This window comes from Protopterus annectens, chromosome 13.part0 (genome assembly GCF_019279795.1).
Source record: "Protopterus annectens isolate FY-2018-M chromosome 13.part0, PAN1.0, whole genome shotgun sequence".
Taxonomy (NCBI): Eukaryota; Metazoa; Chordata; order Ceratodontiformes; family Protopteridae; genus Protopterus; species Protopterus annectens.
Genome location: NC_056747.1, coordinates 385,304,719 through 385,322,032, shown reverse-complemented (window position 1 = coordinate 385,322,032; position 17,314 = coordinate 385,304,719). Strand labels below are relative to the sequence as shown.

Below are 17,314 nucleotides of genomic sequence, written 5' to 3'. Positions count from 1 at the left end.
CGACTTTTGCACTGCGTTCGCTTAACTATCTAACCCATTTTACTAGACTGCAAAGAGATCTCCTAAAAGAGCTTGGAGATGCTCTTCAGGGTATAGTAGCTGCAGGAGCTTTAGATAAAGTTGCCTCCCAGCTTGCTACCCTCAACTCCATAGTAAACTCGTCCATGTGCCTCATTTCATATGCAGCTGATAGAGACAACAGGACAGCGGGTAGAGGATTTGCTCTTAGGAGACACTCCTGGATGCGTTTGTGTTCCTTCCCGGAGCCCTTTAAGTCATCCTTTGTAAATACCCCTTTTGATGGCTCGTCCCTTTTCGGGCCTAAAGTTAAGGAAACATTGACCAGGTGTGAGCAGGAAGGAAAGACTGTCTGCCGTCGGAGTCCATTTTTCCACCCCTACCAGATCCTACCCCAAGGGTCAAAGAGGAGGAAAGATGTGGTTCTGCAAAGCCCAAGGAGTCTTTCAGGACACACGTGGTGAACCCACCTCCAGAGGCAGAGGAGGGGGCAATAATGGAAGACGCCACCCTCGCGGCAGAGGGGGTCCGCAAAACCAGGGCGACAGATCAGTTCTTTGGGAAGCCCTACCAGCTCTCATGAAAGGAGGCCCGACTGCCCTACTCTGGAGGCAGTCAGGGGTCGCTTATCTTTGTATCCAGATGCCTGGCTCAAAATAACAATCGACAACTGGGTACAAAGTATCATTTCCAGATGATATTTCATTCCTTTCACCGCATTCCTTCCATTGACAAGGAAAAATCCCGGATATTCCACCCAGTTACAGGGAATAGGCAGCAGTAGAGGTCCGATCATTGCTAACAAAAAGAGTCATTCAGCCAGTCCCAGCAGACCAGATAGGATCCAGAACTTACTCAAGATTCTTTTTAGTTCCAAAAAATTCAGGGGACTAGAGACCTATATTGGACCTCAGCAGACTAAACAGATCGGTCAAGAAAGAGAAGTTCCATATGCTGACACGTCAGTCAATACTTCCCGTTTTAGGAAAAGACAATTGGATGTGCTCTATACATCTTCAGGATATGTACTACCAAATAAAAATTGCCAGACCATCCAGGGATCATCTGCGCTTCCGGCTGGGAGTCGATCATTACCAATTTCGAGCCGTGCCCTTTGGTCTCAGTACAGCCCCCAGAGTGCTCACCAAATGAATGGCAGTGGTCACGGCTCACCTGAGACTTTTAGGATTCCAGGTGTTTCCGTACCTAGACTATTGGCTCCTCACCGCCACCACCAGGCATCAACTCGTACAAGCCAGGGACACCACTCTTTCATTCTGCAGTCAGCTGGGCATGTAAACTCAGGAAAATCTGCCTTGTCATTGCAACATGCCATTTTTATCGGAGCAGAATTGTACACCACCACCACCACTCTGAGACTTCCAGCAGAAAGAGTCTTACTACTCCATCAGCAGGTCCACAATATCATATCCAAAATCAAGGCTCCAGCATCAGAAGTATTAAAATTGTTAGGCATGATGGCAGCTGCAATATTAGCCATACCATTGGGTCGCATTCACATGCAGATTCTGTAATGGCTGTTGTTCACTCAATGGTCTTACCAAGAGCTCCCAGTGTCTCATCTTATAATGATCACGAACACATGCAAAAAGGATCTTCAGTGGTGGTTGACCTCTCTTCATGTCACGATAGGTTGTCCTTTTGTTCTACTGCCACCAGCGGCTGCAGTGACCACGGACGCTTCCTTGATGGGGGGGGCATTTTCAGGGAAGAACAGCCCAAGGCACATGGACCGATCAAAAGACACATCTGCATATCAATGTCCTAGAGATGAGCAGTACTTCTAGCATTGCAGTACTTCCAGGACTCTCTTCCTCTGGGTACAGTTGCGATTCAGACAGGCAAAGTGTCAGTGGTCTGGTACTTGAACAAACAAGGAGGAACCAGGTCCTACCCCCTTTGTCATGAGGCCCTAAGAATATGGCAGTGGGCCACATCCACCCAGCGTTTTCTGTTAGCAACGCACATCCCGGGGAAATCCAACGTGATAGCAGACAAGCTGAGCAGAGCAATTTTTGTTGCCTCACGAGTGGTCCCAAGAAATAGCGGACAGAATAGTCCACAGGTGGGGCCAGCCCTGCTATGACCTTTTTGCTAACCACATGAACACAAAATACAGAAGCTACTTTGCCCTGATTCCCCCTCCAGGAGAAGCCCCAAGGGACGCACTCTTATACGATTGGCCTCTGGGTCTCCTCTATGCATTCTCACCAATTCCGTTGATACCCAAAGTACTACAGAAAGCAAAAGCCCTGGGAAGCACCATCATTCCAATAGCCCATCATTGGCCTCGTCAGATTTGGTTCTCTTTCCTTCGACTTCATCAGTTAGAGGACCCCTGGATCCTGGACCCAGTTCTAGATCTTCTGAATCACTCGTCGGGGGAATTTCATCCCTCTCTGCACTCCCTGAGGCTGACAGCTTGGCTGCTCCAATTCCCATCATAGACAGGTTCCATAACCTTTCTAATGAGGTGCAGCAAATTCTAATATCCTTTCATAAATCATCTACGAGGAAGCTATACCTTAGCAAATGGAAAACAATGATCTGTATGGGCCTCCCAAAACAACATTGATCCCTACATAGCCCCTATGGCCTCTCTACTAGAGTTCTTGACCATGATTTTCAACAAAGGAGATGCAGCAGCAACAGTTCGTGTTCAACTTGCTGCTATCTCTAATTTTCACCTTGGATTTGAAGGATTGAACATAATGTCACACAAGCTATCCAAAGCCTTTCTCAAAAGGACCTTTCATCTGTGAAATCTCCGTATACCCTATGGAATCTAAATTTTATGCTTTCTCGCACTATTCTCCCTCCTTTCGAACCAGCTTCCTCATGTGATTTTAAATATTTGTCATGGAAGACTATCTTTTTAGTAGCTATCACTTCTGCCTGCAGAGTGTCAGAGCTTCAAGCCTTGTCCATTAAACCTCCTTATTTGATTTTCCTTGCTGACAGAGTCTCACTACGAACTAATCCATTTGCCTAAAGTCCCTACTGAAGCTAACCTTAATCAAATTATTGATTTGCCAGTATTCTTCCCCAGTCACTCCAACAACTTAGAATATATGCTGCACAAACTTGATGTTCATAGACGGCTCATATTTTACTTGGATAGAACAAAATAGTTTAGGAAATCTGAACAACTTTTCATTTCCTTTTCAGATTCCAAAATAGGTATGCCAGTGGCCAAAACAACTCTAGTGCTTATCCGATTGTATCGCATTTGCTTATTCAGCTGCTACAACAAAACAATAAAGCTCATTCTACGGGAGCAGTGCCTACATCATCTGCCTTTTCTGCTAGACTTCCTATAGATAACATTTGTACAGCAGCCACTTGGTCAAGACCTCATACCTTTATCACTCATTACAAAGTTAACAGGGCCTCCTTTGGGTCTACTGTCCTGAAAAACATACTCCCGTGAGCCACCCGAGATAGATGGTGCTTGGGACGCTATCCATCTGAATGAACGGCGAGATAGAACAACTTCACATAAAGAAGTTATGTACTTACCATAACGTTCCATGTGAGTTGTTCATCTCACCCTCCTACCCCCCTTCAGGGTTTGTCGAAAACCGAGATGCTGGATTCTTCCTGGTTGCTCAACCCTTCTATAGCTTTCTCTTGTAGAGTGATAGTTTGACACATGGTATTATATGCAGCAAACAAGATCTGAAGTGTAACTCTAGGTGCATCATGGGATAGGGACTTGGCCTCAAGCTATCTGAAGACCTCGAGCTTTGTAGTAAGCCATCTCGGAGCCGAGGATCGGCTCCAAACCCATCTGTAAGAATGAAGGCGAGATGAACAACTCGCATGGAACGTTATGGTAAGTACATAACTTCTTATTTTCTAACAGCCAACAGTGAAATGAAGGGTAAAACAAAATATGAATCAAAGTAAATCTTGTTAACAAGCTACCTCTTCCTACCTACAAACAGTGAAAAACAGTGACAAGTAAAATAGAAATAGAAATAAAACTTCTCTTACCAGTCAACTCCACAGTAAATCTCAAACCAAGGTAGGATTGTTTAGATATGCTCATAACATATTGTATATTATCACTTTTTTCTTAACATTTTTAAAATCCTAGTCTATGGCTGAAGTAATTAGTCCACTACCGCAGTAAAATGCTATATAACTGATTGAATAAATGTTCAGGGAAATTGATTTCATTGAGGCCTTTTGATGTAATAAGAAATTGAAGATGCTTTCTTGTAGCATGCCTTAAAATGATAATGAAGTACCATGAACCATGTATTGTGGCATTCTGTTCTGTAGGCACTAAAATGATACGGATTTCTCATTGCTGTGTAGATAGTGACCTGTGAGCAAGTGTCTTTTTACTGTAGTCATTGCAGTAACTAAAGGATATGGCATCTCATTGGTGTTATTGTATTGGTATCTAACTGTGGGAGACCGCTCCTTAGACCTATCCACAATATATTGAGGATTGTGTGGTGTATGTAGGAGGTACTGAAGAATCTGCTTGTGTAATCTGCTTTTACAAGTCAAATCTGCTTTCTTGCACAACAGAAATTGATTAAATAATATAGTATGGGAAATTACAGCATTATCTCTTTGCTTGGAGGACATCATCCTGGGCTTTTTGAACAACTCTGGGGGATATGTAGGAGGCCAGGAGAAAAGACGGTGTGCATAAATATTTGGCTACCCACTGCATCTTGGGAAAGAAGGTTAGAATATGTAAAGAGAGGTGTCCAGTAGAAGAGTAGCATTTATTGAGTATTGACATCTGCATCTTGATGCATTGTATCCCCTGTGAAAGTAAAACTGTTCTTCAGTAGCCCATCATATGTTAGCGACCTAACACAGGCTTTTGTAGTCTTGTATGACATTTCTGTGTTTCATCCCACATTATCAAGTACAAAACTGAGGGCTATTTTCACTGGTTTGGGAAAACTCATTTTTGGCATAAGAAATACATCAGACTACTAGTAGTAAGACTTCTGTGTCTGCAGTCTGTTGAGCAGGTTGTTTGGTCGTACATTTGAATACTTGAAGCATACCATGGTCTTAAGTGGCCCCAGTAATCCAGATACTAGTGAAAAGTATAAAGAGCAGGTGAGAAAATGCATGCCCTAAGTAGTCAATAATAAGAAATACTAAAGGACTGAAAAGTCACACATTTATCTTTGTTTCCTCATCAGGCAATCATCTCTGCCATTTCATGTGTTGAAGAGCTCTCATATGCCAAGGCAGAAGAGAAGTATTTGGCTGGACCAGTGTTGACAAGAAGGTACTTACAACAGTGCATTTAGTATTGTACTCTGCACTAAGGAAAAGAAATGCAGCTCGTGGTGTGATAGCTCCTTGGTGAACAAGTACTTACTGCCATAAAGCTTAACCCAATAAAAGAAGTTGCCATAATTTGTGATGTGCTGTGGGGGGGTGAAGTATAACTAATGGCATTGGGTATTAGGTGGCTATGCATCAGAAACTTTTCAGAGCTACTAGCCCTTCCCTTTTATCTGTAATGCTTTGCAAGACTGCTTGTTCAGAACTCCGTTATCACATCAGAGCAGCAGCCCTAGCTGCAATTTACAGTTTGATTGGCTTTCTGATCATCTTTTCAAGGTTGTCAGTTCATTACTTATTCTGCTTCATTTCATTCCATTTATCATCTAGTCTTCACGTTGGGTCAGGTAATTGGCTTTTTTTGGACATGTTTTCCCCTTCTAGTCCCTTCCCTAGGCCTCAGGACATTTTCATCGTCTCACCTTCCCTTCCTTATTAGCTTTTTAGGTTCATGGGAGGTTACAAGGTTATTGACCTTAGGGCCATTATAAGCCTAGACATGCTATAATTTTGTTCCTTTATTCACCAAGTTGTACGGTCTCTGTTTGCAGCACTAATCTGTGATCAGCACCTACTGCCCTTATCCAAGAGGGACGTAGGTGACACCCCCGTGGGAAATTTACTGTCTCTCATCCAGTTGTCTAAGTTACAATTAAATAGGGTCATTTGAGGAGCTCTGTTTCACGTGAATTGGGAGTTTGTTCCAGAGGAGTGGCAATCTCTGGGAGACTTATCTGTCTGTCCGGTATGCAGCGTGTCCTGTTAATGTTGCATGCTAGTTTAAGATCCCTAGAGCGAGTGAATCTTGTCCCATTTGACTTGTGGATGTGCAGCATTTCCATTAGGGCAGGGTCAGACTGCTCTGTAGGCCAGGCACAAGTCACTTCTCAGCAGCCTGTAAGATACAGAGTACAGTGACAGAGCCTTCAGTCTGTATATGTAGGTCTTGTGTTAAAGGCCCTAAATTTTCATGGTGAGAAACCTCTGTGGTCTCTCCAGATGCTGCAGGTGTCTGGTGAGGTGCATACAGAAGGGAGCATAGTACTCTGGATGGGATGCCCTTACTTATGAGATTTGCAGCATAGAAGGCCTTCCTTATCACTGTGGTGTGCTATCAACCTGTTTTCCCAAATCTGTCACCAAAGGATTTGAGCTAAGTGGGGTGCTGCTAATTTTGTAATTTACAGGGACTTCCCCTTTGCCAAAAGGAATAACTATTTTTTTTGCGTTTAGTTTAAGTCTGTGGCTTTGACACCAATCATTTGTCTGTGTTAAGCGCTTTTTGTAGTATGTCAATGTCATTGGGGGATTCAGTGATTGCACCCAGTTTGCAATCATTGCCGAACGTGGTAAGCTACAGGCTCTCTGTTTTCACCTTGACTTCTGAGAAATAGATTCCAAACAGTAGGGGGCCCAGTACAGATCCTTGTGGTACACCACTGGTAACTGGTCTGCTGGTAGAGGTGGAATCCCTGACTTTGACTGTATGCCATCTCTTGGTGAGGCAGTTGGCTATCCATCTAGTGACATGTGGGTTAATTCCCAGCTGGGTGAGTTTCTCAATGATGCCTGAGTGATGGATTGTGTCAAAAGCCTTGACGAAGGCAAGACAGGCTGTGTATGTACTGTTTTTCCTTCATCCAGGGCTTTGATGACATTCTCTAAGAAGTCCAACGGGTTTAATAAGAGTGGTCTACACTTAATGAAGCCAAATTGGGTTAGGTCAAGAGTTTGAAGGTCACCTCTGTCTTTGTTGATAAAGTCCGTGATTATTGTCTCCATGGCCTTGTAGATGTGTCTGGTTAGGCTTATGGATCTATAGATCCCAGGCTTAGTTGATGGAACTCCTTTGTGCAAGGGAATTGCTGTTTCTGTTTTCCGCTTTGCTGGGACAAAGCCAGTACTTAGACTATGGTTGAAGAGAGTGCCAAGTTGTTCCACTAAGTCCTATTTTAGACAATTTAGTAAGCAGCCTGGGATGTTATCCAGTTCCATAGAGGCTGTATTTTTGGGCATAGACAGTGCGGTTATGACCTACTCCTTGGAGATATTAGGTATAGGCCTTGATTTGATCCATTCAAGTATAGATAAGTCTGTACATTTGTATAGGTGTTTATACAAGGCATTTGTGTACACCTCTGTATAGAGTCATTGTTGACAGTGGTAGCGAGGGTGGGGTTGAAACTATGTCATCGCTTAGGAGGCTGTAATTTACTTTGGAGAAATTTTTCTTCCTTTTTGCTCTGGGGAAGTGCATCAGGTATGATCGTTACTTCAAACAATACTGATTTACGATCAGACCTTGCCAGGGAGGGCAACACACAGGAGGTAGTGTAGAGACTACTTATGTCTGTGAGTACTAAGTCTAGGATGTCTGAGCCCTTTGTGGGGGGTGCAGACTATCTCTTTCAGAGCATTTGTATTAACAAAGTCCAGGAGCCTTACGGCTAGTGTGTTTGTGCTCATATATGACTCCCAATCGATGGTAGGATACTTAAAATCGCCCATGACCGAGGTGTTTGGCTGTATAGTGAGTGACTCAAGTAGGTCCAAGTAGGCAAAGTGGGTCTCATGGTTCATGGTGGGGGACCTATAGCTAACATTGATATGAAAAGGGGTTTACCTACAGTTTAAATTTGGAGTAACTCTATGGAGTCGTACTGTTTGACCAAGATGAGATGCATCTGTTTTTAATGAAGATGGATATGCTTCTGTCATGCTCATTTTGAGGTCTGAAAATGTGGAAGGCATTGTAAGCTTGCCTGGCCATGGTGCTCTCTGCGGCCTTGACCCATGTCTCTGTGACTGCACAGACATCGCCATCTTCCCAGGTAAGGAGTGCATCCAGTGAGTGCAGTTTTTGATTTATACTCCTAGCATTAAGCAGTATAACCTTGAGTTTGTCTCTAGTGGATTTTTTTACATTGGGGAATTTTGTTAAAAAAGGCACTGTTGGGGGGGGGGGGGGGGGCAAATACCTTTGCCAGTAACTAAAAGCCAAGAGGTGGCAGGTGAAGACCATCTCTGGTAAAGCAGCGTGGTCTGTCAACCATATCTTCCCAGGCTGACAGATACTGGATCCCCCTGGATTGACACCAGAAGCTAAGCCAGTTGAAGTCAGTCATTTTTTTGTTTATATTGAGGCATCAACCTGGGTGAAGGTAGAATGCTGCTTCGGGCTAGGGACATACCTGCCTGGGACACAGTCTGAGAGCTCAGTCATGTCTCTCTTCATATAGTTCAGTGAGGTACATTTGAAGTCATTTACTCCAACGTGGACTGTGACAGTGTCATAACCATACTTGTTGAGAGATTTGAGTGCATGTGTGATCTTATGGATTCTTGCACCTGACAGGCAGCTGACTGTGACCACTATCTTGTCCAGCCTGGTGAGGAGGACATCTGTGTCTAATTGTGTAGTCGCTTGTGACAATGACATTTGGTTTTTAGGTGGTGTGCCTTAAGGGCTTATTGGCTGAGACACTGTGTTGTGTATTATGTGTAGTGGATTCTCTTGGGTCTGCACCATGTGCAGTAGGTTTGCGCATGGGAGGTCTCTGATCTTTAAGTAAGCTTCTAGCGAGTACCTCCTCATATGTGGGTTTGTGTGTTGTGAGCTTATGTGCAAGAGGTGAAATGTGTGTGCTAACAACCTGTTTGATATCTGGTTTGTTGTTTTGTGAGAGAATTAATTCCAAATTCATAATATAGATCTCTCACACGTTCTATTCGTTTGTTTTGGGAGTAACTGGTTGTCGGTATACATTAGGCAATTGCTACATTGCCTGAGGATACCCATGTCAACCAGGCTGGCTGGAGAAATGGTGGGACACTGTCCATCCATTATGGCAGGTATAATACTATAGTAACTAGTGGGGAATGGGCTAGATGGATCATGTTTTGCTGCAAGACTAACAAAAAGTGGCTATTCTAAGGAAGGCTAGGGGTAGAAAACTGCATCAATGCTTCACAATGCACAGCTGAGTTGCACACTGTGAAAGCGGGAGCTTAGGAGAGTTCCCTAGCAGATATTTAGGGAAAATTGTCTTTCTAGTTTGCTTCTATGCATAGATATACACAGCTGTGCTAAACCCCATTGTGCGATGAGCAGCTATGTGCAAATGTGAGGCTTAAATACAAGTGCCGTTGAATGAAAACAAAGTAACTAGTGGTAAAGTCCACTACAGCCTTATTCCAGCAATCCCAACTCAGATGGGTCCTAGGATGCACACTTCTACCACTAGGGTGCAGGGGGGCTTTTTAATGTAGGATGTTATGTTGTTGCATATTTAATCATTTTAGTAGGTGTTCTCTGAACTTTCTTTGCTGATGTTAGTCTTTGGTACTGCTGGTTATTGAAAATAGATATCAGAACATTTATTTAAAAAATGTCAGAGTGGTCATAATGTTCCTGTCCAGGACTAGCAGACCGTTTGTATTGCCTGAGAAAAGAGCATGGTTCTGTACATGACATTTATAAAGCTTTCATCTTTAGTAGTATTAGGGAAGTATTTTAAATGAAACAAGTCCTTTCAGTACCTGGTAAAGCTCCAGCCTTAGGGTCTTCTTCAAAAGTGACTCTGACCTTGATGGCTGAGCCTTCTCTTGACATAACTGCAGATTCTCTTGAGTGGTACCCAAAGCAGAAGCATAATACTGAGAAATGATGTTAGACCGCTTTGAGTCGTCACCCCAATAAAAACTAAAATTGGTGATACTGCTCCTTGAGGAGAAATCAAGTCTGTTGGTGTGATTCCTACAGTGCCCATCAATTTTGTATGGGAAAAGTCTCTTGGTTAAGATTTGTTTTGATCTGTAGGCTTCTCTGGCTGATTGAGGTTTTATCCTATTTATGGACTTTAGAACAACACCACCAGGCCCATCTCCATCCGTTCTCCAGAAATTATCTATGACAAAAGTTTGTGAAGATCTTCATTAGAGCTCAGCAAAACATGTTTACTGACTCTATGTGGTTATTGGGTGGCTAGAGGCCTCTCCTCAATCCTTTGCTCTACAACATTATTCCAGTTTTCCTTACTGGCCCATATAATCCCAATACTGATCACATATAGGCTGACAGTGATCCATGAGGTGCTAGTGTTGTGCATTGAGAGATTTGTTGGCATTGATTGTGGTCTTAACTTTGGCTCTACTGCTTTCTGCATGATCAATTCTGATGTGGGCATTGCTAATTTCAATAGGTTTGATGCCATTATCAGCATGGGGGGGGTCACTGCCCTGATGTCAGAGGTAGTCTTGAGAGATGTGCTCAGTGTCAATCTTTTCGAGGTCTACTCTGAATTTGATAGGGTCAGTGTTCCTGAATGTGGGGTCAAGACCCCCTTGATTTTGGGCCTGGGATCAGTGGGTTTACCAGTCCAAGTTTTGGAGGTCGTCAACTGGAAGTTGAGCTCTTTGCTTAGCCTGTTGGTGCTGGCCAAAGTTAGATCTCTGGCAAATGGGCCCAGCTGTTTCAACATTTAGTACTGCACTGGCCCATTTCTTAGTGCCAAGAGTGCAGAGGGCTTTGCTTTTGTCACTGTTCGGCGCAGTGGAACAGCGTTAACGTTTACGTCTCACAGCAATAGGTTCTCTGGTTTGATTCTCAGCTGGGGTGCCTTCTGTGTGGAGTCTGCATGTCCTCCCTGCGTTTGTGTGGGTTTCCTCTGGGTGCTCCAGTTTCCTCCCACATTCAAAGACATGCATCTGGAGCATTTCTGCCCGGGCCTCTGCTGAAAATTGGCTATGTTCCAAGTCTGACTTTCCTGGTTAACAAAATGTTAAATAATTTAAAAAATAAAATAAAAATAAAACTGTTGGAATCTGTGCCCCTTACAGTATCTGCCGTCACCAAGTTTGTAGATGTCTGTCTCCCTGAGCTTGTAGCCATCCATATTGTCAGACGGTAGAAAAAGGGGGCCTAGAAGTATCATTCAGGTTCCTTTCCATAGTGTCTGGATCTGTCTGTTTCCTCATCCTCCTTAGACAGATGCTCTCTTAGGCATGGTAAGATGTGTAAGAGGAATCGTGTTGATTCTTCTGTAGTTTCCCACCTAAGATATTGATGATGGAAAGAGGGTGCAGATACTCCCTTCCATTTTTCTGATAAATTTAGAGAAGTTTTAGAAATGATGATGCAGAGAGGGTGGGAATGACCTACAGTCGTAATCCCCTTTCTACTTGAGCCATTCCTCATCCTCTCTAAGCAACCTACTTGTGTGAGTTCACCAATAGGTGAAATAGTGAAACCGGCAACAATGGCAAAGATATAGCACTCATGCTCTGGCACCTGTCCCAAGGAATCCAGGCAAGATTCTCAGTCTCACAAGGACTGGTAGAAACCCCAAAACCTAATTCCATTATGGTTATGCTGCCCTTAAGGATCTGACTTTGCAGAACCCCAGTGTTTTCCAAGTCCTCACTTTCTCATTGAGAGCAGTGAACTATTTGTCTGATTAGGTTGGTTTCCAGCTGGGAGGTAGCAAACAACATGCATCAGTTGCTGTATCATTTGCCAGACAGCATAAACAGATATTGAAATCATAGTTGGCAACTACATTATCCATCTGGCACTTCATTGTGAAATTGAGGGATCAGACCATGCACCAGATTCTGCCCTAACCTTATGCCATTACAGCTGTCTCTGATTAACAGATTTTTTTTTCCAGGGATACCAAGGAGGACCTATATACATTCCCCTCGTTGGCTCTGCACTGTTTGAACCAAATGTTAAAACACACTTGGAGAGCATGGAAAAAGTTAAGATCCTTTCATCTGTTTGAAGTTTGATTCCCTAGTATCCCTTTTCGGTGACACAGAAGAGTCCACATTAGCTGTGGCTTAGGTCTGGCTAAGAGTAGTAGAATCAGAGGACTGGAAGGAACCAGAGAGACTAGGGTTACTTTAATAATGGTTGCCTGCTCAGAAGCAGGAAAAACAGGCATCACCTGGGGAGCTGCAGCAAAACCCTGTGACCTCACTCAGCTAGCTAGCTTTGGATGGAATCACGGATCCTCTGTCCCTGCATTTGCAGGTTTGGCTGGTTATCACATAGTAGATAAGGATAATATTATCTAAAGGTAAAATGCTCCCTTCCCAGCCCCATTCCCTCCCTTTGTCTGACATTTCCCCATCAAAAGAGAGCAGCAAGTAAAGAGTTCTTAAAACGCTTAAAAAAAAAAAAAAAAAAAAAAAAAAAGCCTTCCAGGTGGTCCCATCTGGCCAGTAATGATTAGGTCATTGTTCTGAGTTCTTTTTGGTACCAAAGAAAATAAAGTACTTTGGGCCCATTTTGGATTTGATTATCTTAAATGATTTTTTTCCTAGAATAAATCTTATGGATGGTCATGTTACAGGTCAAGCTTGTCTGTTGGAAAGAAACTGGAGATGGTGTTCAGACCTGCAAGATGCCTTTCTCCATGTAAAGATGGCCAGCAAGTCCAGGAAGTATCTACACTTCCAGCTGGAGCCCCTCCTTACCAGTTTAGGACTCTGCCATTCAGTTTCACCTAAACTGCAATGGTGTTCAGCAAATGTGTATCCAGAGTTGCAGCAAACCAAAAATTGCAAGAGGTGAAGGGGTTTCTGCAGTATAACAACTGGTTTCTATCTGTTCCCTTATTGAACAGGTTGAGATCTTCTCAGGGATCTGTTTAACCTGTTTCATTCCTTTGGAGATTACATTGAGCACAGCAAACCCTCTAAGCCTTCTCATTCTTTGACTGTTATAGGATAGTCTGCCCATGGGCAGGATCCTTCCACGGCAAGACTTGGTCTTTAAAATCATTCTGTTATAATATGCCACAGCTCATATTTGTATGAGGGCCTTGGAGTTGCTGGTAGTGTCAGTCTGCATAGCTGTCTTTACAAGATGATGTTTGAGGGCTGTTCCTGGTCACTTAGAGTTCATTGATCCAACTTTACAAATCCAGTGTCTGTTCAAGTGAAATTCAAGGGTATGCAAAATGCATCTCAGGTGGTGGCTGAAAACTCCAAATCTGTTGCTGAACAATTCTTTTCAAGCCTTACCCCCTTTAGTGTCTGTCACTATGGATGTCTCAGCTTAGGTTATGGTTGTAACATTGTCAAGGGCAGACTGTCTAAGATGAGACTCTTGGAACTTGATGTCACACTTTGGGCTTGAACTTTTAATGGTCTGTCTACACTGTCAGATTTCTAGAATGAAAATTACATTTTGTTCCTGTGTATGTGGTTTCATTGAAGACCTTTTTCCTCCTTGGACTATAACATTAGAGCAGACTGGGTAAGAAACCAGTCCCTGTAGCATTTCAGGGCTCCAAGGTACAGTAGCCATCCACACTTACAATATGGCAGTGGTTTGTTATCTCAGCAAGCAAAGGGAATGTGACTATTGCTTCCTCTGTCAAGAAGCACTAAAGATGTGTGGATGGGCTTTCGGTAAATAGTTTTCTCATTACAAGCCACATTCTTGTAGAAGCCTTTTTTTTTAAATGGGTATGTGTTTTTCTCTTGATGCATCCTTAGTGGTCCTTCAGGCCATTAGTGATGCAAAAGTTTCCCTTTCATTGGGGAAGCCTTTCTGTGACCTTCTTGTCTTGCCAACCAGCACCAAGTGCTGCAGTGTTTTTTGCCTGATCCTTTTTCCTGTGGAATGTCCCAGGAGTGTTCTTGTTCAGGAATGACCCTCACAAGACACTTTTAACACTTTTGATTCCCGTTATTCTGTAATTCATCCAGAAAACCAGGCAGTGCACATACAGAAGTTTCCAGTTTGGTTCTGCTTATGCAGGCCTCCACCTTTTAATAAGACCTCTTCATCTTCAGCCCTTAAGAACCTTGTTATCCTATCCTGCCAGGAAGCCTTTTCTACATCTACATTTCCTGTGATTAACTACATGGTTTCTTTGGCTCCTCTAATGGCCGGAGACCCCATTTAACCCTATGAGGCAGTACAAATTCACTTCTGCCCAGAAGGTTAGTACTGAAAAAATTTGAACAATGCATGCATTTTGATTTTCGGCTGCTTTTAAAGTATAGCTCTGTGTAGTAATTCAGTGCTTTCAGTATTAGGCTCTCTGTCAAATATGTGGTAAGAACCTGTCTTATTCTTCTCTTGACGAACATTTGTCTGCTCTCTCCAGTTTCTATCAAGACTCAGTCTTGTCCTTAACATCTTTAAAAGTGTGCAAATCCTTTATAAAAGTTTCTGTGTGATTTATATTTACACTGGAAAAGCATACTCCTCCTCCTCCTATGGAAGTAGCTTCAGCTGTAGAGCTGAAATACTTGTTTTGGATTACTCTTGTGGCCATTGCTTCAGCTAAACGTTGAGGAGTTGCATCATCTTTACCTGATTTTTCATAAGGATATAGCTTTCTTGCATACAAATCCTTCTAAGCCTAAAGTAGTCACAGAGAACAAGCCTCAGTTAATCATTTCATCTCCATATATTCTTTCCCGGCTACTCAAGTAGAGGTAAATATTTTATTGCACTGTATGGATGCCCATAAATGGCTCAGATTTTGTGTGGCTAGAACAAATCTATTGTGAAGTACTCCCTGTTGTCTTTCTGTTTTAATTAAGCAAAAGGTTCACTTTAAGATTTCTAGAGTCACCCTAATTTCTTGACTGCATTAGGTTTTGTTGTGATAAACATAACAATTCTCTGCCTTGTCAACCTCTGGGACTGACTGTTAGAACAATGGCCGCGTCTCAGACATTCTTTCACAATGCAGCCTTAGATGATAGCTATGCAGCATCCACTTGGTCTTTAATGTAAATTACTTCTGCAAGACTATAAGCTGGATGGGATCTCTAGGTCAGCAATGCCTTTGGGGCCATGGTAATCTAAAGTAATTTCCCGTAATGGGGAGACCACTTAGCAGGAGAGGGAACCCAAACTCATATTATGGTCGATAAGGTTGGACCTCCTCATATCCAGTACAAAAGTTATGTACGTATGTTTGGTAGATCTTGATGGCCAAGTTCATCCTTGTCAGCATTCCTTTGTCCTTTTTTCTGAATTAATATAGACTTAATTCATTTTATTCTGATTTGCATGACATACATGAGATCTGCAGTGGAAGTTTGAGATGTGTGTAAAAGGGAGGCGGGGCTAATAGCCTGGGAAAGTTTCATATACCAAACTGCCTAAGTCTTGACCATACCTCTCAACTGTATAGATTTCTACAGAATGTCTTGATTTTTTTTCTCATATTTCTGGTTAGTTCCTCAGAAAATTTGTGATTTTCTGCAAAATTGTTGAGGATCGAAGTGACTAAATATTATTAAATAATGACATTTGAGTTTCAGACTTCATATCCTTATGAAAATACATAATAACATAATGATGCAAAACCTGCTATTCTAGCAACTAAGTTTATATGAGCAATATTTAAAATCTGTCCCAGTCTTTGGGCCTTGGCCCCCACCAATTATTTTTGGCTTTGTACAGACACCTCGCACTGAGAGGTTGAGAGGTATGCTCCTGACATCATTAGTATTGTTTTTGACGAGGATGGATCTGCTCATCCAGAGCTATCATTATGACAAGTTATAACTTTTATTTAATTTCTCATATTGTCTTTGGATGTTAAGGCTTTGATAGAATGATGCATGATCTAAGCAGACATTTGAACACAGTATCATAAATAATACACATTCATTATATTTATTTCCTGATGGTTTGCTATGACAAGTCTTTTTATTTTTTTATATGCATCTCTTTAGAAAGGTCAGCCAGACATATTTATAAATGATTGTATTCCTATCTGCATATGCTACCATGTATGTATTTACCCTGTACTATGTCTACATTTGTACTTATTTTTACCAAAGTCAGCCCTTCCATTTTGTTTCCGCATGATTGAACAGATGCTGTCGGTTAAAGTTGGGGTTTTTCAGGTGTCTTGCCATACTAACAGCTTAGCTGTACTTTTTGCCCTGGCAGCCATCTTTGTGCTGTGTGGTATTAACCCAGTTCAGAAACATAGCTAGGGTTGGACGAAGAGGGTAGCTGCCCTTGGGTATAATATTTTAGGTAGAGTGATCAAACATGGTAGTGAGCTGTCTATATCTGCTGAAGTTTGAGCACTTCAGCAGCGACCACAAATACGGTATCCTGTCTGCGGTCATGGCTAAAGCACTAGAGTTTTGTGTGTGTGTGGTACTTTTAACTGTGACATTTGTAGGAAGTTTTTTTGCTACAGTTTCAGAGCTGAAAACCTTTTTTTGTTTTCAGTTTGAGTTGAGGGGGAGCCAGAAAAGGAAAATGCAGTCACCAGATAACCCAATTACAGTCCTGCTGCAGTTTACTGTTAGCTTCTTATGCATATGTGTGGGGAGGAAATAAGCACATTTAAGCTAGAAATGCTGCTACCATCATCCTAGACTAGATGCCTAAATTTCAAATATTCTGCTAAATATGTCTGCCACGGAACCTGGCGTCTAAGTTAAGCAGTTTGCTGTTCACTGTAGCGGTTTTACTTTTTCAGCATGTCCCTCAAACATTTCGCATCAAAAATGTTCATGCTTTTGCAAGCCACAAATGTAGCATCAGTCGTAGCTCTTAACCTCTTAGAGCAAGAAATCTGGACAAAGCCATAAATAAAAATGGAGCAAATGCCCAAAAGTAGGGACAATTTTTAAATATTGCTCTTACAAACTTAGTTGATAGAGCAACAGGCTTTGCATTAACATGAATTTTCTGAAGGGTATGAAGTCTGAAACTCCAATTTCTGTCATTTTCTAACTTCAGTCTTTAAAGATTCGCCACTAGTTTGCCAGAAAACCACAATTTTATGAAAAATAGACCAAAAATATAAGGCAAAAATCTGGACATTCTTTGAAAATCTGTACAGTTGAGCGGTATACAGAGTTTGCACTGTAAATTTAAAGTAGCATATTTTTGTACTTGCTGTTCCGTGTTTTGCCCTCACCAAGAGGCATTGATGTCCACATTCTTTGCTTT

At 42.3% G+C, this 17,314-nt stretch overlaps 1 protein-coding gene across 3 annotated transcripts in view; it reads left to right on the top strand.

The window, feature by feature from the left end:
- The window catches only part of PWWP3A (PWWP domain containing 3A, DNA repair factor), a 705,148-nt gene that overhangs the window by 681,607 nt on the left and 6,227 nt on the right, over positions 1–17,314 (top strand). For all 3 annotated transcript variants that reach the window (XM_044054007.1, XM_044054008.1, XM_044054006.1), the window contains one exon: positions 5,217–5,305. In XM_044054007.1, coding sequence (XP_043909942.1) covers positions 5,217–5,305 — 89 coding nt within the window. The remainder of the gene's footprint in view (positions 1–5,216; positions 5,306–17,314) is intronic.